This window comes from Aspergillus niger, assembly GCF_000002855.4.
Source record: "Aspergillus niger supercontig An07".
NCBI classification, from domain to species: domain Eukaryota; kingdom Fungi; phylum Ascomycota; class Eurotiomycetes; order Eurotiales; family Aspergillaceae; genus Aspergillus; species Aspergillus niger.
Window position 1 is genome coordinate 1,409,613 of NT_166523.1, and position 21,138 is coordinate 1,430,750.

Here is a 21,138-nt window from a genome sequence, read left to right on the forward strand (position 1 = left end):
GTTACTTAATCAGCCAATAGGAACAGCGGAATTTCTGATGGACATGCGGCTTGGCGCGAGTTTTCCTGTCAAAAGCTCTCCAGTGGCAAGTCGATTTCTTCCAGGTACAAGCTCCTGATACTTGCATCTCGAGCCGTGGAAGGGTTGACGATGCTGTCACGATCTCCGGCAGTCAGGGCGACCCGGTCCCATCCCCATGGCCTTTTACGTCCGGCCGTATTCAGGTCGCCGCAGACCGGTTCGCAGCCACTCCGCCGCGGAGCTGCGAGCTTCATAGCTGGGCGCCCCGGAACCTCAATCGCCCGCAAAGCGTCCCCATCGACCTTACATTTGGAATCTCTACTCAAGGAAGCTCCCCACGTTCGCTCTCATCCATGGCTGCACGGCCGGCGGCATGCGTCGTCCACGACACCGACGGAGACCGATCCCGATGCGAAGAAGGATACCATCTACGCCTTGGTCGACAAGATCAATCAAACGGATCTGGAAATGGCTGAGCTTATGTACGAGCTAGACCTTTTGGACGACCATGAGAAAGCGCTCAACCTCGAAGGTCTCGATTTCGATTATGCGTTGAGTCAGACGATCGGTCACCGGGACGAAGAAACGTTGGATGCGCGGGTGCGGCAAGCAAGACAGGAATTTGGTGAATATCTTCCGGAGGGGCTCTTGAATGATAGAGAGACTCAGCTGTACACTCGGTTGTACGGCGAGCCTGTCTATCTTGCGCAGGAGTCTGAGCTGGATCTGGTGGAAGAAGGAGAAGAGATAGATCCGGATAGGCTGTACCGTGAAGATGGCGAGGGCGGCTGGGAAGAAGTCGAGCTGGATGGATCTGAGACACACGATGAGCCTCCGTTGGTCTATGATATGGAAGCTCCGCCGTCAATCGAGGAAACGATCACGATGCAACGGACGAGAGAAGTCGCCGAGCAGCTAGGCGGAGAGATCATGCTCGAGCAGTTCGAAGATGAGGCAGCATCAGACTCGGCTCCCAAATTCCATCCTCTAACAACAATGGGAAAGTTTTCCACCGATCCCAGCACTATATTCATACCGAAGGATAGCGTGACGGGCCCAATCTCTGTCATTCTGTCGGACTTCTCGAACAAGCATATTGCGGACACCGCCCATCGCACACTTGGCGGCCAATACCTTCCTTATTCTACTACAACCCCACCCTTGCGCTTGCAAGCTCCTCAACAGCCGATTCCTCTAGAAGCGGCCCAGCGGTACATGAGCGAGATGGAAGCCAATGTCTTCCTTGCCGCTCTCTACCCCGGCATGTATGCGTCTGTGCTGAGTGTTCTGGTGGAAGTCCGCAAACGCTTGGGTACGGACTGGATCCGGAACCTGATGACACAAGAAGGCGGACCCCATGTCCTCGATGTCAGCGCCGGCGGTGCAGGTGTCTTGGCGTGGAGAGACATCCTTCGTGCGGCGTGGGAAGCCATGACCCCAGAGCACAGCCCAGAGGACCCCTATCCCGTGGGCCGGTCGACGGTTGTTACTGGATCCGACACTCTTCGTCTCCGTGCCAGCGCGATGCTCGAAGACACCAGCTTCCTCCCGCGGCTGCCCGACTACGTTCACGTCCGCGAAAAGCCAACCTTGCAAGACGAGCGGGCTCCGCCAAAGCGGAAACAGTACGACATTATCATTGCTCCACACTCGTTGCTCGGAATCGAGGAAGAGTTCCTCCGGAAGGAACATGTACAGAACCTGTGGAACCTCCTGAACCCCAACGGGGGCGTCCTGATCCTCCTCGAGAAGGGACACCAAAAGGGTTTCGAAGCCGTTGCCGGAGCGCGTGACATGCTCCTGAAACGATTCATCTCCAGCCCCGGATCTACCAGATATGAGAATTTGACAGATTCGCCCGAAGAAGATACATTCATCGAGAAAGAAGCCGGCATGATCGTCGCTCCCTGTACCAACCACAACAAGTGCCCCATGTACCAAATCCCCGGTCATACCAAGGGCCGTAGAGATTACTGTCACTTCCAACAACGCTATATCCGCCCAGCCTTCCTACAGCGCATCATCGGCGCTAAGGATCGCAACCATGAGGACCTGAAATTCAGTTACATCGCCGTCCAGCGCGGCGTCGACCGGCGTATCGAGGACAGCATCATCCAGGGCACCGAAGCCGCAGATGCAGCCTTTGACGGCTATGAAGACGCAGTCGAGATGCCGAAGCAAGAAACCGAAGCATCCGCCAACGAAGCTGTCGCATCAGAGACTCAACCTACGCCTACCGAACAACAGGAAACAGGAGGAGTCAACTTCCTCTCCCTGCCCCGTATCGTCTACCAACCCATGAAGCGCCGCGGACACGTCATCTTCGACCTTTGCACGCCGGCCGGCAAGATCGAGCGCTGGACCGTCCCCCGGTCGTTCAGTCGGCAAGCGTACAAGGATGCGCGCAAGTCCCAGTGGGGAGACCTGTGGGCTCTTGGTGCGAAGACTCGTGTTGCGAGATCCTTGCGACTCGGTGAGAAGCATGGTGAGGGTAAGAAGGAACGACTTGCTCGGCGGGCTGCTGAGAAGCAGGAAATGGAGGAAGAGGAAGAGGATGCATTGGAGGAGAGAATGGAGCCTACCAGCAGTATGCCTGACATTCAGACTCCGCTTAAGAAGAAGGGTCAGAAGATACCCAGTTGGGAGAAGCAGCAGCTTAAGAAGAAGCGCAGACAGGCTTTGAAGCAGGTGAGACCTTCGGCCTGAGATTACTACGTCTGGGCTTGGTTGTTCTTTTTCGGGTATCTACATCGGAGTCAAAAAGTGGCGTATAAAGGGTTTGGATTGCTTCCTGGCTAGGGAGCATCGTTTGTGGTTTGGGGAAGGTCATTGTATTATATTCCTGTACGATATATGACATGTAGTATAGACCATAGCTGTTGGTTGTAAAAGACTTCTTCACTCAATGGCACAATCTCCATTATTCATTCACTTGTGCATGGACGTTACACATAACAGGCGGGGCAGCTCTATAGATCCCTCTGCAAGTGCCCCAGGGACTTTTATGACGAGCGTTCCACTTGAACACTCAATATTCCCAGCATAGTCCTCCAGGTCTGGCATCTTCCGCTCATACTGGTAAGGGCACAATGGCTATGGCTCCGCCGGTGGTCCTCCATTCACCGCAGCTGCATTTTCAGTATGCAGTGTCGACATGTAGATCATAGTGATAGCTCGAGTACGGCTGTTAGTCGATATCCGGCCGCACATCACGCGTCCCCAGCTACACTTTCTGACGTGGTGTAACCTCTTCTGGCATTGAAACCAATACCGTCGCCACATGGCTCTCATTCCTCTGCTGTCCTGCACTCGCAGAATCGTCCCAAGCGGCCTGAGCTGCCCATATCATCCCAGTTGTCGCAAAACTCAGCAAGCATCATCACATAATCCATCCCCAGCTCTAGTGAAACGCCATACTCTTCCTCAACTGCCTCTCCCTCTGCGTACTCTGCAGCTCCAACCGCTCCACCGCATACTGCAACCGTTCCTTCTTCTGCATCAGTCTCTTCAGCTCCGCCGCCTTCGCAGCCTTCCCCGAAGCGCCCGCGCTCTGCAGTCGATCGCCAAAAGCGCTACGCATCCTCGAAGGCTGACGGCTCTCATTCGAATACATTCTTCCCTCTTGCAGCTCGCATTTAGCTCTCAGGCCTTGTTCTCGTCGCGAGAGCTTCTCCACATGATTCGATGCTAGTGAGAGCAGATGTGCGATGCTGGGAGTGATTTCATCTAGGAGGGATTGTTGGGCTTCGCGCAGAGTGGGTTCGGGGAGAAGTTCAAAATGCTATTGGGGTTAGATTTAGTGTTTGATATTGAAGGCAGGGGTACGTACTCGGGTTGTTTGCAAGACCTTGCATAGTCGGGGAAAGTCGCTAATGCCGGAGTCGAGGGTGGAGATAGAGGAATCGAGGAGTTGGAGGGAGGATCCGAGGGATGAGACGGAGGCTTGGAGGTGATCTGCCATTTTGATTGTGTTCGAATGAAATATCAGGTATCTGCTGCAAGTAAAGAGTGTAGTGCCTTATTTTATCGTTATCGTGATTGTTGATTGTTTACTGCGGAGGGGCAACCGGCGATACGCAGCAGTAAAAGCGGCGCGGCAATTCCTTCCCGAAGCGTTAAAGCGGCCGGGGCTTCGGACTCCCGGACAAACCTCGTTGTACCCGCTCTCGTCTCGTCGCTCCTTCACCAGCTGCTCCAACTCCCGTCTTTCCTCCATACCCAGCACTTCGCTTTCAATCAAACGATCTGCCCACCATGTCTCTCCTCGGAAAGAAGTTCCCCACCCCCGTTGGTATGTTTGCCGTGGTCCTGGCGCGCCCATGTTGGGTCGAGAGATGAGAATATGAACTGACCTGCTTTGCTCATTTAGCCAAGCCTCTGGGCCCCTTCTTCGCTGCCGGTATGCATGCACACCTGTTACCTTGTTGAGTGGCTTTGTTTAGCGGGATAGCTATGCGGATATGGCGGAGTAGCTCCATTGAAGCATGTTAAGAGAGGGGTAAAGCGGCTTTCTAACGGTGTTTCGATCACAGGTCTGGTCATCCTCTACGGCGTCAACTCTTTCGCCAACGTCATGATGTCGAGTAAGTGAACCTGTCACGGCATTTTTCAATATCAGCACATTACCAAGCGTCCGCTTGAATCCAACATCGAGACTCGCTCCATCAATTCGACTGCACACGCTAACCTCGGTTGTTACAATTTAGCCGCCGAGTTCAAGAACGACCCCCGCAACCCCAACCTCAAGAACCAGAAGCATTAAATTAGCTCTGGGTGAATTTCCGAGCACGCGGATATGGCGGATGAATGCGTGGCTGTTGTGGGTAGTTTGAGAGCCCCGGTTGCTGCGGGTTCGCCGGTCATTCGAGTTTGCGGGCATTTACTGTGTATAAGCTTATAGAAGATACCGTCATACGACATTTGCCGAATTGATATGTTGTATACCTACCTTTCTCTTGCTTGTGGTGGTGTATCGCTGGGGGGTGTGCGGGATTGATGGGATGGCCGGAGGACTGATACGTAGGCCGCAGATGGATATGTGATGGATGGGAGCTTGTAATTGTTTGCGTAGGCGTAGTGTGGCGCGCTTCAATTCGTACGACATGTGCAATTATAGTAGTGGGCATGTATACTGGACCTTAGCTTTAAGGACGACGGACATACACTTGGTCATGAAGAAGTCACGTTATGCTTATGGTGTGCAGTTACAAGCCGGGGTTCGATGCGACAATGTAAAAGAATAAATCTATTCTCATCCATTCTGCCTCTATGGTAGTGCATACACAGCTTCGAAGTAGGCCTAGATTTTTGATAGTGCGCGTAGGCTGCACGGTCAAGGTAACAACATACAGATGATTCCTTTACCATATCACCAGAAATGACCATATTTTTCAAGAAGAAACCCATCATACATAACACATAATAGCCTATAATATTCAACTATCCCATACGTAATGCCTCGTATATACAACCTAAAAATCTCCTGCCATCCGGGTAGAAAGAGATATATGCCCCTAACCCAAACAGGCAATCCGCATCCCGACTCCCGTGACTTCGCCGCTCCGGCCAAAACCTCCGCCATCAAATCCATCCCCAATCGCATTCAAGCCAGAACAGCGCCAGGAAACCCCCTCACCAGCCAATATGTCGCAATTCCGGTCCAAGATCCTCGACCTCGGCGGGTTCATCAACCCCCGTGTTGTCCGCGACCACACCAAGCGGAAGGTTTTCGAGCAGTTCGAGCCGGAACGGTAATTTCAACCTACCTGCTGAAGGTCGAGCCGAACAGCTACTAATAGATTTATTCTGATATATAGCCAAGCTCTTCGCTACGTGATCCACAACACTTCCCTCCCCCAGCGTGTGCGCGCCCAGGCCCAGCTCCAGCTCGCTTCCATGCACGCCTACACTCGCTCGACGCAGATCAAGAACCGCTGTGTGGCGGGTGGTGTTCCTCGCAGTGTTATCCGGGCGTTTAGACTTGGTAGAGTAAGTTTATCCCTAGGGAGGGGGTCTTTGGTTGGATAAATACTAATAGTTGGTTTGTGCAGTACCAATTCCGTCAGCAGGCGCTGGCTGGTGAACTCCCCGGTGTGAAGAAGGCCAGTTGGTAAATTGCTATGGATTCATGCGAAAAGAATATATTTGGTAGCTTTCGTTTGGTTCGGCGGGTTCCTGAAAGGCGTTTGTTTCTTTCCTCCGTTTCCTTGTTGGTCAGAGGACTTGTACAATAGGTTTCTTTAGATGATGAGGAATACTACATCCCTTTCCATCGTCTTGGGTACTGTCCAGCTGAGCTGGTTCTTGATCAATTCGCAATGGGTGGTTGCGATGATAGTATCGTTAGTTTCTTGGGATTGTGTTCGGCATCATCCATGGCTGGATGTGACACCGTCGGATCTTAACGATTGGTCTGCGCAGTGAAGGCGGATGTTACATGAAGTACTAAGCTATGCATTGACAAACGCCTGCACTTGGCTTCACTTGACATTCACTGGCATTGGTTGGGAAGTTGCAGTTTCTGTTTGGTTCTTTTGTTTGCTCCTGCCATTGCTTTGCTTTACTCTAGATCTGTCGTCTCTGCCTCCATATCTCATCTCTCTCTTGCTGAATCCGCTCCCTATTACTTACACACTCGTTTTCTCGTCATCATCGAACTAAACTCGCCAGAATGTTCGTCTTCAGCCGAAAGGACCTCCCTGCGGAACCTGTCTTCCCCGCGGACCTGGAGAAATTGGGGTAAGAGGGACTGAGATGAGACCCAGTGCACAATTCATCTCAACTAACTAAGGTCAGGTACTTCATCACCAAAGATGACCAGATCAGAAAGATCTCCGCACCGAAAGAGGAGTTCCAATTCAAGATCAACAGGAACGAGCGCTGGAACGAGATGCAGCGAGAGGCCATGAACAGTACGCCTTCTGAACGCCACTCTTCGTGTATAACTAACCACTCTATATGATAGCATGCATTCGCAACATTGTCCTCTCCCGTCTTCGCGACCTCGGTCTCATCACTCTACGTCTTCCACTGACAGCTCGACCTACCGATGCGCATGTTCCCATCCTCATCTCCAAGAACCTGTCTACTGCTTCCCGCGTCATCGTTGTCTTCGGGGAGCCCGTACAAGACCTTGGCATCTGGGCTTACCGGACTCTCAGCAGCGATGGCATTGAAGTTGGGTCGGCGGTTGCATTTGCGCGGGCTGTTCTGAACCAGGAAGACACGGCGCTTGTCCTGGCAAATACCGGGCAATTGGTTTGGCACTGTGGATCTGGTAAAGCGATGACACTGACATCCTGGCCTTGCGTTCCTCGAGAGTCGGCTGTAGATCCTCCTCTGGTTATGACTCGTCGGAACAAGATCCCTGGAAATGGGGACTGGCAGGAACATATTCAGTATGTGTTCGAGGAGATCTTGGCTGCTCGGGGTCGGCTTGTTAGGGCTGGTGCGAAGATTGGGGTTGTTGGGTTGGATGATGGGGGACTGGGTGTTATCCGGTATTTGGGGAGTAATTGTAGGTTTTTCTTCAGGTTTCAAGGTTGATTAGTAGCTGGTTGTCTGGTATCTAGCTAACAAATGACAGGGGAAGCATGGCGTCCATATATATCAGCAATTTGTCTCACCAGTCCATTTCATCGCATGGGTGTTGATTTTGGAGACAAGGATGGTAAAGAAGCAAAGGATCCCTCATCGTTTGTGAGCTTTGTTTCCTCACGGTGCCGTGGATATGTCCTGTCTGAGCAGGCTCTCGGACTGCCTGTCCCTGCTCCTGAGCATCATGGGTGCAACTGCTATTCGTCTGGCGAGGCGCTGATTTCTGAGTGCATTATGCCCAAGGCGTGGGAGGATATACTGAAGTGGCTCAATAAGACTTTCGAGGACCCGGATTTTTGCGAGGCTAACTTGATGTTTAGGGAATTTGAGGGTAATATGGGGGGTGATGCTATTGAGAGAGTTGCCGAGCTTGAGGAAGAAGATGATTGATATTGCTTGCGCAGTATACTTAGCACCGATTTCTTTATTTGAACAAATCTTGACAGCCAACGTGCATACTATGTCCATCATTAGTCCATTAAACAGTTATACATATCTGTAGAGTGTAGCACGTCAAATAGTAGTAAACGCTATTCGCTACTCCCATCCCTCTGCATATCCACATTCTTCTCCTTCTCCTCCCATTTCTCTCTCACCCTCCTCCTCAACCCCCCATTCACACCCCTTCCCCAGATAACCTCCTCCTCTTTACCCCCAACCCTCTCCACCCCATCCTCATCACCCTGCTTAACCTTCCCCCCAACCCTCTCACTTTCCACAACCACCTTCCTCTCCTTCACCCTCCTCTCCCTCCCCTTTGCAACCTCCACCTTCCTCAAATAAATCGCATAGATCATCACCTCCGCCACCCCCACCACCACCGCCGCCCCCAGCGACACCAAAACCTTCACCGACTCTGATACTCCTTGCCCTGTGCCCGTTCCCCTCCAAATCCTTGCTACAGTGGAGACTAGCATCTCGGGAGACCGGAAACTCCGCAGAGCCCAGTACACGCTGAACCCAGTGATGAGGACGGAGAGGAAGATGTTCAGGACGAGGCCGGGTGTGAGGGGGTCTGTTTCTTCATTGTTATTGCTAGATTTGTTGTGCAGGGCTTCGACGGTGGGTGTTGAAGAGGTGAAGATTGAGGGTTTTGTTGGTGCTGGGGTTCTGGATGATGGAGGGAAGAAAGCGGATGAGGAGAAAGTCGAGGATGAAGTCATACGGTTGTAGGCGTCTGTTTCGGCTGCGGCGAGGAGGCGCGCTTTGAGGGCGAGGTATTCGGGGCTCTATATTTATTGTCGTTGGTTAGTTTGAATATGCTTATTGGTATAGTGTTGGGGAGGTGTTGGGGATAGGTGTTTACCGGCTCGGGTTTCTTGGGCGGCGGGGGAATGTAGACTTTTGTTCCGCGGAGGAGGGAGTTCAGGGTTTTGGTTTCCTCAATCGAAGAGGTGGAGTTGGAGGTATCTGTTTGTCGAAAGTATCGAGCTATTCTGATCAATTGGTCGTGGGAGATTGGGTCCTCCAGGTTCAAGGTATCGGGGAGGGAGAAGTCATGTCGCGAGGTAGGAGGGAGGGCCTCGATGGCGGCGAGGATGGGAGGTGTTGTGGTTAGGAGAACCATGGCGTATTATGTATCTATATCATTCTGTTTGTGTAGCTGTGCGAGGTGAAGTTGGCTAAGAGAAAGGAAGAATAGTTGTAGATACTATGCTGATGATGAAGATCGCCGCAGATGACACCATTCCCAAACAGGCAATCAACTCCCCCACTCCATCATTATCATTATTCCTCGCTCTCTCCTCCGCGGCTTGCAGTACATCTCTTTACCTCCGCCCTCCTCTGTCTATTATATACTCCGGCCTGTCTGCCACCTATTCACCATGGCAGACAAGAAGACTTCCTCGTAAGTACTCCATGTCCAGTACCCTCGAAAAACACACTTCTCCGTACACCTTCGCTATAGCCCACCCCTCCCCTCTCAACCCAAATATCCCCAAATCACAACCCCCCTCCAACTACAACACCCACAAACCCCCCCTCAACAACCACAACCCAGACCACGACTAACTCTTTCCCCCCGGGAAATCCAGAGTAACACCCCCCACCAACCCGCGCGGCATTCCCGCCGCCCCCTTCGTCGACAATGTCGCCGACTACGTCTCCTCGCGCAGCGAAGTCGAGCCGACACTGCGCTCCTTCCAAGAGATGATCTCGAAGTACCAATTCATGGAAGTCAACACGCAGCGGCGGGCCCAAGGCCTGCGCGACAAGATCCCCGACATCAAGAAGACGTTGGAGATGGTGCGGTTCCTGAAACTCAGAAGAGAAAGCGCCTCGGACAAGCCTCTCGAAACGAACTTCGAACTGAACGATACGTTGTACGCAAGGGCGACGGTCTCCCCCGCCGACACGGAGGAAGTGTATCTCTGGCTTGGCGCGAATGTCATGCTTGCGTACCCGATTGAGGAGGCTGAGAGCATGTTGGATGACAAGTTGTCTGCTGCGGAGAAGAGTCTCGGGAACTGTGAGGAGGATTTGGAATTTTTGAGGGAGCAAATTACGGTATGTCCTTCTCTCTGGTTTCTTTTTCTTTGGTTTCTGGGGCTAATGGTATTTGTAGACGCTTGAGGTTGCGACGGCTCGGGTCTATAATTGGGATGTGGTGCAGAGACGGAAAGAAAAGGCGGAGGGTAAAGGAGATGATGAAGGGGAGAAGGCCGCTTGATATCATTTTAGAGAGATATGATACTTTTAATGTACTGTTTTTGTTGTTTCTGGTTCTGTCTCCGACTACCCTTTTGTATGTATTTAGTGTCAAAAGCAGGCATGGATATAAAAGTCTACATGAAAACTGAGAGTATGAAACCATACAATGATGTCCATTGCGCCAGTGCCATTATATAATCTATGATCGCCGAAAAATAAACATGTAGACCACGCACGCTCGTCCAAACACTAGCTCAACATCGATTAGAAATATATTAAGTCATGCCAGCAGCTGTGCATCTCGTAAATCATCAATCGCAGCATCTGTCTCTCAAACCAGACCTTTGCAATCCCAAAGTGGAGAAGCCGAATCGAAAGCAATATTAAAGGCATATATCACCGAATAGAGCAAATGCCACAGTTCGTAAATCATACGACGGGAACATCTCGTTGGTTAGCAGTTCACGCGGAGCCATGAGTCCGTCAACACGCAATCATATTAGCCACATCAGGCGACAGTCGGCCGCATCTCCAACTCGGTATCGTCCTCGACAATTGTCCACTCCTCCTCGGGTACGTCCTCATCCGCTTCCTGCTCTGCCACTGTCTTCGCCGACGGCGTGGGCGAGAACGGCGTCGAAGATACATTGGAGCGCGCTTGAGCCAGGGTTTTGGCGTACTCTAGGTCACGGTAGATCGCCTGGATAGCCGTGTCCACCCCGTCCTCCTGATCGATCGTTAGCAGGTCAACATCACCGAGTTGTATCCAACTTACACTTCGGATTTGCGCTCCTAGCTTGTGGGCTTTAACAATCATGCGCTCGTCATGAGTTGCCTCCCACAGAGCCCGTGAGAACATCGTGACGTTCAGCTTCTTTAAACAGATACCCACGCCCAAGTCTTCAACTCGCGTTCCGAAAAAGAACTGGTCGCCAAAGAATGGCTTGACAATGGTAGGGACACCGGCGCGCAGACTTGCTCCGGTAGTTCCAGCGCCACCATGGTGCGCGGCGGCATCGATATGCGAGAAGAGCCAGTCATGAGGTGCCGATTGAATCTGGTAGATCTCCGGCGGGAGAGGGACCTCTGATTTCGCACTAGCCGGGTCTCCTAGACGATCAGACCAGCCCTTGGACAGGATGCAGCGGACATCGGCCTTTTGAACGGATTCGATGACAGTGCGCGTGAGAGCGGAAGGATCGGACACAACGATTGACCCGAACCCGATGTAAACGACCTTCTTCTCATCCTTGCGAGCACGTTGGATAAAGTCGACCAGTTCCGCTGGAGGGGTCCAGTCAGAACCCTCACTGAGAAACCAGTACCCAGTTATGCGAATCCAGTCTGGATAGTCTAGCGGTGGGGGCACCACGGTGGGGGAATAGTTGTAAAGGAATGGAACCTTATTCGGCTGCATCTTGTCCAGACCGGTTGCCTTCAAACCCAATTCTTTCTTCCGCCAGCGGTTCACCTGTCCCGCAACTGACTTCCAAAATACGTTATCAAACATAACGTAAGTGATGTAGTTGTATGCACCGCCCATCTTGTGCTCAGGAACCGCAAATGCATGGGGATATGCTCGTGTTCTTGACCAAGGCATTGTAAAGGCGCGGAAGTATGGGATTCGGAGTGCCTCGGCGATGTGTATCCCAGCCATCGCACTTGGGGATTCGATGAGGAGATCTGTGTCCTGGCAAGCTTTCCACGCAGACGACAGCAAGTCGTCAATCCATCCCCGAAACTTTGCCGTTGCCTCTTTGAAGAACGAGTAGGTAAACATTCCGTTCTCTACACATATCCGCATAAGCTCTGCCGGATCACCATCGACTAGCGCAAAGTCAATGCCATGCTTTCTCACCCAAGGCTCAAACTCCGCGTGAGTTGCAATCTTGGGCCTATGCCCTTCGGCAAGAAGGCCTTTACATAATGCAATGTACGGTTGCACATCGCCACGGGAGCCTATTGTGAGACACGTAATCCTCAAAGATTCGGTGGGCTTGAAATTGATGATGGAGGCGCGAGGGTCATCGAAGATGGGATGCAATTCGTTGGATGCTGCCATCGCCGAGCGGGAACTGTGCATACCAGTGATGTCCAGCCTGGCCTCCTGTAGCAAACGGTGCTCTGCTGTGGCGGATTCAGACTCATCCTTCTCTTCGCACTCTGCAAGTAGTCCGGACGCCATTAAAAACTTCGTAGACTCAAGGCCTTTGTGCAGCGTAACAGCGCAATCGTCTCGGGTGTCAGCTGTGCCAAACTCGAAAAATAACTCTTCGTGGCCTCGAATAACGACAACGAGCCCATGGCGGCCAAAATTGAACCCTTTTTCCTTATCCACATTTTCGACATCCTTAAGCGGAAGGATCATCTTCGTACGAGTCCCAGGCATAAGACTGCGAAAGCACAGCTTTTTCTGGCTAATATAGATCTTGCCGTACAGTGGGATCATCCGATGCAGCCACGCAAAGTATGATGCCTGCAACTTCTCACTTGGTGGAAGGGCAAAGTGCTCACGGAATCGGTCACCGTCTTTACAACCAGCCTCGAGGTCTTCGGGATCAACGGCCTGGTCATCCGGGAGTATGTTCTCGGATTCTCCGTAATGCTTGCCACCACCGGCCCACATCCCAGAAACCTTCTCTAAATAGCCCATAGATTCACTCGCCAGTAAGTTGCTCATCTGCTTCGATCGTGTCTTCAAGTACTCAGCGAATCCAGCGGCGCGCTGCAGGGGATACACCCCAGCCCGGACAAGTTCATTCAAAGCTGGAGTGGAAGGGTGAAGTCCAGAAGGAGTCTGAGTATCACGGTCAGACTCGCTCACGGCGTACTGTATCTCAGGACCATTCCTGGTCGTATGCACCGACCGCGCTGTCTCGTCCGAGTGCCGACGAACAGTCTTCTCTGCGCCCGAAGGGCCTCGTCTCATTGTACGAATCGTAGGCGACTGGAAGACATCGCTTCGGTTCAATATCTGGCTGGCAGACTCGGTGGTATCCGTCATGGATTGCAGAATACCAGATGCCTCAGTTGCTTGCTCAAAGGAGTTTCCGAAGGACAAAGACGAATCCTGTTGTCTCATAGGCGGAGACATACTCAAGGCATCATGCCCGAAACTGAACTGCCCCGTGCTTGCGCTTCGTCTTCGATTACCAGACTTTCCAATGCCCCGAGACTGGCTAGTCGCGCTGGTGATCGACCACCTATTTTGAGAGCCACGGGTACGGCGAGAACGAGACGTTTGTTCAGGTTGTGGTGATAAGGTCTGTTGCGACCGCTTCATAGGCGTGTCGGCAACAAGACCTTTTAGGAAGTTGAATGCATCCTGGCCGTAATTGAAAGAGGTGAAGTAGTACTGCAGTACAGTCAGCAGTGAGCGTTTGTTGCCAAAAGTCGGACACGTACCTCATCGATAGCGTAGGTTTCCTCACTCTCCACCACGCGGATTTTGAAAGTTTCCGCAAAGTCTACCATGGGACTCTCTTCGATATCGATGATGTTCTCAATGGGGAAGGAAATCTTGACGCTGCCCTTGTCGTTGTGTGTGCGAAAGATGACCTTCTGCAGAGCTTTGACCCACTCTTTGGCGCTCGAGGAGCTATCGGCTCTGAAGTAATATGTTCGCTGGTCGGTGGTGACTTGGAAGTCTTTGACTTCTCGCCCTTTGTCTTTTGGCTCAGCTAAAGAAGCCGAAATCCCGTAGCGGAGATCAACATGGCCGCTGGGAAAGTAGAGTTTCGATGGGTCTGCATAGTATGAGAGGACGTCCCCTTTCAGCGAGAACCAATACCGATTGTATTTGGGGTTCTTTCGGCCACGTTTATAGACATATCCGGACTTGATGGCCACGGTGGACTTCCGAGGGAGGTAGGCATAGAAGCAGACGTGCCCTTCTGTGACATACATGTACCCCTGCAGGAGCATGCTTTGCAAGAAAGAGCATGCGTACTCAACGAGCACCTTCTCCGGTGCCTCAAAACCGAACATCTCCTTTAACCGCAGCGAAAGTGCTGATGCAGATTTCTGGGTAGGGCCCTCGTCACGGATTTCTTCCGTAGTAGACGGGGCGCCTTTAGTCGAGTCCTCTGTATCCAACAGAGCCCGTGCTTCTACCATGCGACTAAGAACAGGGGCTGCCCTAGGAGTGACACTGCGAGGCCGTTTAGGAGTGGAAGCTCGAGACATTTCATCACCCGTCTGAGGCTCAGACTGTACAGCCGGTTCCTGGCCTTTGTTCTGTTTCGAATTTAACTTGAACGGGCGCAATAACTTATGATCGGATATTGTTCGTCGGTGGCGACGCCCGCGCTCCGGGGTCGGGCTCTGCGGCTTGGGGGATAATCGCGGCGATTCATTTCCGCTCCTCTTTGGCAGTGCACCAGCGGTAGCAGACAAGTTCTCGGCGTCTTTGCGGGCACGGCTCTCATCCTCCCCATCACTATCACTCGACTCGTCGTACCGTGCATGAAACCCAGATCTCGAACCCACCGCAGCAATCATGCCGAATATAGACTGGTGCATATACTGCATATGACCCTCGCGAGGCCCCATACCGCCAGGGGGGGCACTAAAATCCACCTGCGAGTCGTCATCATCATCATTATCGTTCCTTAGTCGTTCTGGCAGAACACTGGCGAACATGCGGCTATTCGATATGGACTGCCTGCTTGCGCTGAGCCTACGGTCCACCCGCCGCTTTGCGTCATCTATAAAGGGTCGCATTTTCGGTACATAGGAAGAAAGTGTAGGACAAAGCGAGCGGGAATGAACAGGGTTCAAAGGAAGTAGTTGTTACGGTAAAACCCAGGGAACCCGGGCAGATGACAGCGCTGAAATGTGATCCGGGCATTCACGGCTTAAGGTAAGTCAGTAGGTTCAAGTCACGTATAGGTATTCGACTAAAGGCCGGTGATCAAACATATTAGCTTAGATCCAGCTCGATCGGGCATAGGGAGAGCTCTTCTTCGGGGCAAAGACAAAAAAAGCAACGAGAAGGAAATGTGACACCCACAGCGTCCACACATACACACACAGCTGAGAAGTTGATAAGCACCGTTGGAGTAACGGTACGGTTCCGGACAATGAGAGCCGTCAAAGCAAGAGAGACTGGGGCGTGCGAACCATGGCCGGCAGAGAGAGAGAGAGAGAGACTAAGACATGGCACGAGAGAGCAGAAAAAATAAAGGAGCGAGGAAGGCTTAAGCGGTCGAGCCAGCAGCCTGTGCGATGCAGAAGCAGAGCAACATGGAATGGATGAATTAGTAGTAAGTAGAAAGATGAGCCAACGACTGATTTGGGGGGTCTGGCGTCACTTGCCCGTATCAGCTGTCCGCCTGAGTATCTGCTTGTCCAATCACAAGTATTGCATGTGATTGCGGTAAGGCCCGCAGCCAGTGAGAGGACGACGCTGATAGGCTGGTGTCATTAGCTAATTATTGGGGAGGTGGTAATAGTCGGTAAAAATACCGACTCACCGTCGCGGCGGTGCAGGCGCAAGGGGACCCTGGGAATTCGTGAGAACCAGGATATTCTATGCTTCTTCTATTCGATCAGGGCCAGTCGATCAGAAGGACTGATGTGTCCCAGCACAATACGGTGTAGGGGCGATCTACCCGAATAGTAGCCTGACAGACACCCTCCGATCCACGAGGCTCCAGAACGGGGGCCTAGTGGCCACGCCGAGCAGCCTTGGTCGAAACAGAGGCCGGGGTTGATCGACACTAAATGGCTCCGGTGGGCCTTCTTCCACTTCAACCCGCTGGTCTATCTCTCTATCAACTCCAACTAGTCGAACCCACCAAGATGCTATGCTAACATAGTCATTGTCGGGTGGTTCAGGAACTCATGGACCTTACCCGGGTTTCACTGTTGCCAAGTAAGAATTCTATTCAGGACCACGGTGCTGTCCTACTGCTCGAGCGCGAAAAGCGCCTGACCTCTTCGCAGCTCTCGGGATGGTTGGATGGGCCGCCGGTGCTAGTGAGACGGCTTCATTCGGGCTAACGTCCTCCCGCTATTCCTTCTAGCCGTTGCACCTGCAGGTTGGGTGCGGTACAGAGTTCAGATTGTTCAGATTGCTCTAAGCAGTGGTGAACCACTCACTACTCGAGTTCTATGCATGAGATCTAACTCTGGACTTATGTACAAATGGACACACCCATGGCTGGCATGCAACGTAGAATTCAGCGGGCTCGTCAGAAATCACTCCCCACACGCCGGAAGAGTAGAAGCAAAAACATATCCCATCTAGTATTGCCAACTTTTGATGAAAGAAAAGACGATAAAGAAGGAAAGGAAGAGAAAAAGAAGAAATATCATCAAGCACTTCAAGTAGACTTCTCGGACTTCTTGCGCTTCTTCTCCTCCCGGCTCTTGCTGGACTTCTTCTTCTTGTCCTCGCCTTCACCTCCCTCCTGAGCGGACTTTCTGGACTTCTTACGAGGCACATCACCGGCGTCGGCCTGGCTCCCGTCCGCCTCAGTAGGGTGGTTCTTGCGCTTTCTCTCATCCCGCTCCTTCTCCAGCGACTTGGGGACCTTGAATGTAGGCGTCTCGTCTTCCGACTCCTCCGAACTGGACCCGAGGGTCTCGGGGGGTGCCACGCCACTTCCTACGGGGCGGAAACGCATCTTCAAGTGTTTGGGGTGTTTCCTCGGGGGCTTGATCTGCTCCTGAACAGCTTGTGCAACGGTCTCATCGCTGACCTCGGGAATGTCGAGCATTTCTTGGATGTGGTAGCTGGGGATGTTGCTGGCGGCAGTACTGTAGTAGGTCTTGGTCTTCGAGTCATACAGGTGAAGCGTCTTTCCACCCAGGTCGGGTTGCGCAAAGCTTTCCACCGGAATCCCGTATTGCACACCCTTGTGTTTCAAGACCGGCTTGCCCTGCATGATCTTGGCCAACGAGACTTCCTCAACCTTGGAAAGAGGAAGGTAGTCTGGCGCCGTAATGTGGTAGACTTGCTTGCCGCGAAGATCGGACAGGAGAGAGGAGACATTGGACTTCGGTGGTGCTTGTTGTTTCAAGGACTTGAATCCAGACGGAGCTTTGTAAGGTTGGGGTGCTGCTAAGGATACATTACGGGAGGTCCTATGCGAGCACATCGTAAGTCACTGATATAACCTTCACTTGAGTCAATTGGGAAGACCTACTTCTGGCTAGAAGTCTTTTCGTTGGAAGAAGTGCTGCTATCGCTGTCACTCTCGCTTCCGCTCTGGTTCAACTCAACCTCGGAGCTAGACGAGTCGCCAGCAGACGATGTGCTCATAGGAGTAGGCTCCCGTTCCTCCACAGCTTTCTTGTTCGATTTGGGTGCCATTGCGACTTATTGACGGTCTAATTCGTATGCGGATGTTCGAGGGGAAAGCAGCTCCGAACTTGCGATGCGGAGCGCCGGTGACCACACGTGTGCCTGATCTGTACCGCTAGAATACACTATAACAATGCGAAAGCCCCAGCGAAGTGATAAGCACGTCGTAGAAGAAAATCCTGGGGTATAGCGCAAAGCGCGAGTCACTGCGAGTTGGGAGAAGCCGATCCGGAACTTTTGAGCGATAACCTTTTTTTCTGCTCCGCGGAGCACGGACCACCTGAAAGTCCGCGGCCTCAAATATTCACCTTTTTGGTAGTCCCGCCGCCCAGCACTCGGTTCTGCGCAACGTCGCTGGTTTTTGAGAATTGAACTGTCTATCAGTATCATGAAGCGCAAGGCTGAAAAGGCGCAGGCTGCAGGTTAGTTCAAGCGCCCGTGTACCCAGAAGCATCACTGACTTTCGATTCTTCAAGCCCCGGTCAGCGCTTTCGCGGCCCGCAAAGCACGGCAGCAGCAGGCGCAGGCCACCGCAGCTGCTGTCAAGCCCCCTGTCGCTGAGCCAGTGGTAGAACCGCCACCTAAGAGAGCGCGCCGCTCGCTAGAAGAGCCTGTCGTCCCAGTTGCACCCGAAGAGAACCGAGTCCAAACGAGGCGATCATCGAGACGAAAGGAAGAACAAGCCAAGGTTGAGAAGCCCACGCCGAAGGCGCGCAACGATCAGCCTCCTAAGGCCTCCAAGAAACTACCCGAGCATGACACATCCAAGGCTACCGAGGATCAAGCACCTTCAGACGAGGAGTCGGAGGAGCCAGACGTTGTTGTAGGGAATACCGGTGTTATCGGGCTCGAACCCATTCAGAATGAAGAGGAGGGGTAATTGTTGCTTTGCAGTACAATACGAGCCTTATACTAATGGTTCTTAGGTACGAATCGCCTGCAGACACTGCGGTCCAGGTTCAAGACTTCCCACTCTCCAAAGCGCGCTTGAACAAGAACAGCATAGTCTACAGTGATGAGCATAGAATGTGTGTCCGCATAAAGGAGAAGATGGTATGCTTGTCATGCTGGCGTATATGTGCAGTGCTGACTTCTCCATAGAGTTTGGTAATGATTGGCCACTACGATCTATGGGTCAAGCGAGGTGTGGTCAGCTTGATGGGAGCGAAACTGCACCCCTCATCCCAGGTGTATCGGGTCTATGCTCCTTCGACGCACTCGTTGCCTGTTATCAAATGCGTCTCCGGGGTCAATGGTGAGGCAGAGGTGGAATTCAAGTCATGCCACAGCGGGATCTATCGTCTCAAGGAACTCTCGCCCCTCTATCAGCGGATATGGAACGGCAAGAATACTACAGCGGACAAGCTCACGCTCAAGGGCACTCCTCAGTCCACCAAGAGGACGTTCTCAGTGGTAAGTTTCATACCTGACTGTCTTCTTATAGCCCGTCCTGTGACTAAGTGCCGTACAGCTGTATACTTCTGCGGACGATTCTTTCAAACGCCACCTGAGGCCACTTCATCTCGAGAAGCAATGGAGCTCCGCTATCAAGTCCCTGTCTCAGCGTGGTGGACGGCTGAAGACTCTCATCTGCGGACCGAAGGGATCAGGAAAGTCTACATTTAGTCGCTATCTGTTGAATCACCTTCTCAGCCCGGCGCCGCAGACAGAGACCAAGTACTTTAACACTGATGGGGTCGCGTTCCTGGACTTGGACCCGGGTCAGCCTGAATTTGCTCCGATGGGGCAAGTCTATCTGGCCCATCTCCGTTCGCCTGTCTTTGGTCCTCCCTTTTCCCATCCGTCTTTGGATGGTTCTCGTAACGGGACGATAGTCCGGAGCCATCATATTGGAGCTACATCGCCCAAAGAGGACCCCGACCATTACGTCCTCGCCGCCATGGATCTCATGGACCGCTATCGGGCCCTGCAGGCGAGCTATCCCCATGTCCTCTTATCATCAACTACCCCGGCTGGATCTTCGGCTTGGGTCTGGAAGTTGCAACCTGGCTGGTCAGATCGCTCGGTCTTTCCGACGTTGATATATGAGCGAAAAGGGACCGACTGAAGTTGTTCAGCCTCTTGGCCAGGCAGCTTACCAGGCCAAGATTCCTCTGACAATCCTCCCTTCTCAGCCCACCGATTTCGTCAGCAGGTCGAGCGCACAGCTTCGCTCAATGCAAATGCAGTCGTATTTCCATATGTCGCGTCCAAACGGCATCAACAACTCACTGTGGCTTGAGCAACCACTGTCTCGTACCAAGCCTTTCCGTGTTCACTACTCGGGACCGCAACAGGGCATCCAGGGCATCATGGTCATGGGCACTGAGATTCATCCTGATCTACTTCATGAGGTTCTAGATGGGTCCATCGTCGCTGTTGTGGCCGTTGAATCACCCAACGCTATTCTGGGCCAGAACAGTGGACCAATGTTCGCGAACAATGCCAATGCTGAAACAGATGGCGACCACGATGTCGACATGCAGGACTCAGCTGATGCTGTTCCTGTCATTGGCACATCGACTATTGAATCTAGCATCACGCGGACACCAAACGAGGACCTACCTTACCTCTTTGTTGGTGCGGGGAGCAGCAATCCCCTGGACCCGAAAGTCTCGCACTGCTTGGGCTTGGCTCTTGTCCGCTCCGTGAATGTCGCCTCCCGCCAGCTGGAACTGGTCACTCCCATTACCGGATCGACTCTCCGCGGCGTTCTCGAGCAGGGCCACAGCATCGTTCTTGTGCGGGGTCTCTTGGATAATCCCAACTGGGCCATCAGCGAGGACTATTACGCAGCCCGTGCCGCTGAGAAGCGCCATCGGGAGCTGATTGAGAAGCTCAAGAAGGATAAGGGTGCTGCCGCTGCGGAGGACGCTACCCTCGAGTCGGAGAAGCAGGTGTTGAAGGATAGAATCCGGCGCGCGAGCAAGGTTCCTTGGATGACGGTGGTAGAAGACAACAGCCGCAGGCAACGAGAAGCAGCACAGCGCGAGAAATCCTTATGGAAGCTGCGGAAGAAGGCATACCCTGGAAGCGATAGTGAAGGCGATTGGTAACTTGCATTACTTGGCGTTCTACAATGCTTGCATGTATATATTAGACAGTGAAAAGTTTATTCGGGGGCATAGATAATGCACGAGCTGACAGCCTACATGATATATGTTGGATTATAAATCCGGATTTATGTCCCATCGATATTGGGTCCATTACATCATAGATCCAAGTTGCTTCACACTGGATATCCGGTTGTATCGACAATCAGATATTCCCGACGAGTATCAACCTTTGGTCTATCAAAGGCATCGCACCAATTCCTCATCAATCGTTAGCTATTGCCCTCAATACTCCGCTCAACACCATACGGACCCCAACTCATCCACCCATAACCACTCCATCAAAGTATATCAAAACAGCCCAACCCCACAACCAAGTTCCAAATATGCCATCAAGCATGGAAGGCAAAACGGCCCTAATCACCGGAGCCGGCAGCGGAATCGGGTGAGGCCTCATCCATACACCTCATACATCTTCCACCATATATACCGAACCGACCCATATAC

General features: G+C 52.4%; 11 protein-coding genes across 11 annotated transcripts; 6 read left to right on the forward strand and 5 right to left on the reverse strand.

Moving 5' to 3' along the window:
- Positions 1–150: 150 nt before the first annotated feature.
- An07g06540 (uncharacterized protein) lies at positions 151–2,727 on the forward strand (the record flags this gene model as incomplete). The annotated part of the gene is made up of 1 exon (XM_001391695.1): positions 151–2,727. One exon carries the CDS (start codon positions 151–153, stop codon positions 2,725–2,727), a length of 2,577 nt encoding a protein of 858 aa, XP_001391732.1.
- A 694-nt stretch (positions 2,728–3,421) lies between these two features.
- An07g06550 (uncharacterized protein) lies at positions 3,422–3,982 on the reverse strand (the record flags this gene model as incomplete). The annotated part of the gene is made up of 2 exons (XM_001391696.1): positions 3,422–3,802; positions 3,851–3,982. 2 exons carry the CDS (start codon positions 3,980–3,982, stop codon positions 3,422–3,424), a joined length of 513 nt encoding a protein of 170 aa, XP_001391733.1.
- A 293-nt stretch (positions 3,983–4,275) lies between these two features.
- An07g06560 (uncharacterized protein) lies at positions 4,276–4,783 on the forward strand (the record flags this gene model as incomplete). The annotated part of the gene is made up of 4 exons (XM_001391697.3): positions 4,276–4,312; positions 4,391–4,420; positions 4,554–4,604; positions 4,728–4,783. The coding sequence occupies 4 exons, from the start codon at positions 4,276–4,278 to the stop codon at positions 4,781–4,783; spliced, it is 174 nt and encodes a 57-aa protein (XP_001391734.1).
- An 881-nt stretch (positions 4,784–5,664) lies between these two features.
- On the forward strand, positions 5,665–6,134 carry An07g06570 (mitochondrial 37S ribosomal protein uS14m; the record flags this gene model as incomplete). Its single annotated transcript, XM_001391698.3, has 3 exons — positions 5,665–5,771; positions 5,838–6,009; positions 6,072–6,134. 3 exons carry the CDS (start codon positions 5,665–5,667, stop codon positions 6,132–6,134), a joined length of 342 nt encoding a protein of 113 aa, XP_001391735.1.
- Positions 6,135–6,691: 557 nt separating this feature from the next.
- On the forward strand, positions 6,692–8,007 carry An07g06580 (uncharacterized protein; the record flags this gene model as incomplete). Its single annotated transcript, XM_001391699.1, has 4 exons — positions 6,692–6,759; positions 6,817–6,932; positions 6,986–7,537; positions 7,607–8,007. 4 exons carry the CDS (start codon positions 6,692–6,694, stop codon positions 8,005–8,007), a joined length of 1,137 nt encoding a protein of 378 aa, XP_001391736.1.
- Positions 8,008–8,147: 140 nt separating this feature from the next.
- An07g06590 (uncharacterized protein) lies at positions 8,148–9,184 on the reverse strand (the record flags this gene model as incomplete). The annotated part of the gene is made up of 2 exons (XM_001391700.1): positions 8,148–8,846; positions 8,924–9,184. 2 exons carry the CDS (start codon positions 9,182–9,184, stop codon positions 8,148–8,150), a joined length of 960 nt encoding a protein of 319 aa, XP_001391737.1.
- Positions 9,185–9,768: 584 nt separating this feature from the next.
- On the forward strand, positions 9,769–10,288 carry An07g06600 (uncharacterized protein; the record flags this gene model as incomplete). Its single annotated transcript, XM_001391701.3, has 2 exons — positions 9,769–10,125; positions 10,184–10,288. 2 exons carry the CDS (start codon positions 9,769–9,771, stop codon positions 10,286–10,288), a joined length of 462 nt encoding a protein of 153 aa, XP_001391738.3.
- A 489-nt stretch (positions 10,289–10,777) lies between these two features.
- An07g06610 (uncharacterized protein) lies at positions 10,778–14,910 on the reverse strand (the record flags this gene model as incomplete). The annotated part of the gene is made up of 3 exons (XM_059748535.1): positions 10,778–13,173; positions 13,366–13,624; positions 13,675–14,910. 3 exons carry the CDS (start codon positions 14,908–14,910, stop codon positions 10,778–10,780), a joined length of 3,891 nt encoding a protein of 1,296 aa, XP_059600970.1.
- A 239-nt stretch (positions 14,911–15,149) lies between these two features.
- Positions 15,150–15,694, reverse strand: An07g06615 (hypothetical protein; the record flags this gene model as incomplete). The annotated part of the gene is made up of 3 exons (XM_059748538.1): positions 15,150–15,167; positions 15,281–15,557; positions 15,627–15,694. The coding sequence occupies 3 exons, from the start codon at positions 15,692–15,694 to the stop codon at positions 15,150–15,152; spliced, it is 363 nt and encodes a 120-aa protein (XP_059600971.1).
- A 901-nt stretch (positions 15,695–16,595) lies between these two features.
- Positions 16,596–17,587, reverse strand: An07g06630 (hypothetical protein; the record flags this gene model as incomplete). Its single annotated transcript, XM_001391704.3, has 2 exons — positions 16,596–17,358; positions 17,421–17,587. 2 exons carry the CDS (start codon positions 17,585–17,587, stop codon positions 16,596–16,598), a joined length of 930 nt encoding a protein of 309 aa, XP_001391741.1.
- A 379-nt stretch (positions 17,588–17,966) lies between these two features.
- Positions 17,967–20,634, forward strand: An07g06640 (uncharacterized protein; the record flags this gene model as incomplete). Its single annotated transcript, XM_001391705.1, has 6 exons — positions 17,967–18,000; positions 18,055–18,454; positions 18,505–18,631; positions 18,680–18,991; positions 19,050–19,604; positions 19,657–20,634. The coding sequence occupies 6 exons, from the start codon at positions 17,967–17,969 to the stop codon at positions 20,632–20,634; spliced, it is 2,406 nt and encodes an 801-aa protein (XP_001391742.1).
- Positions 20,635–21,138: the final 504 nt, after the last annotated feature.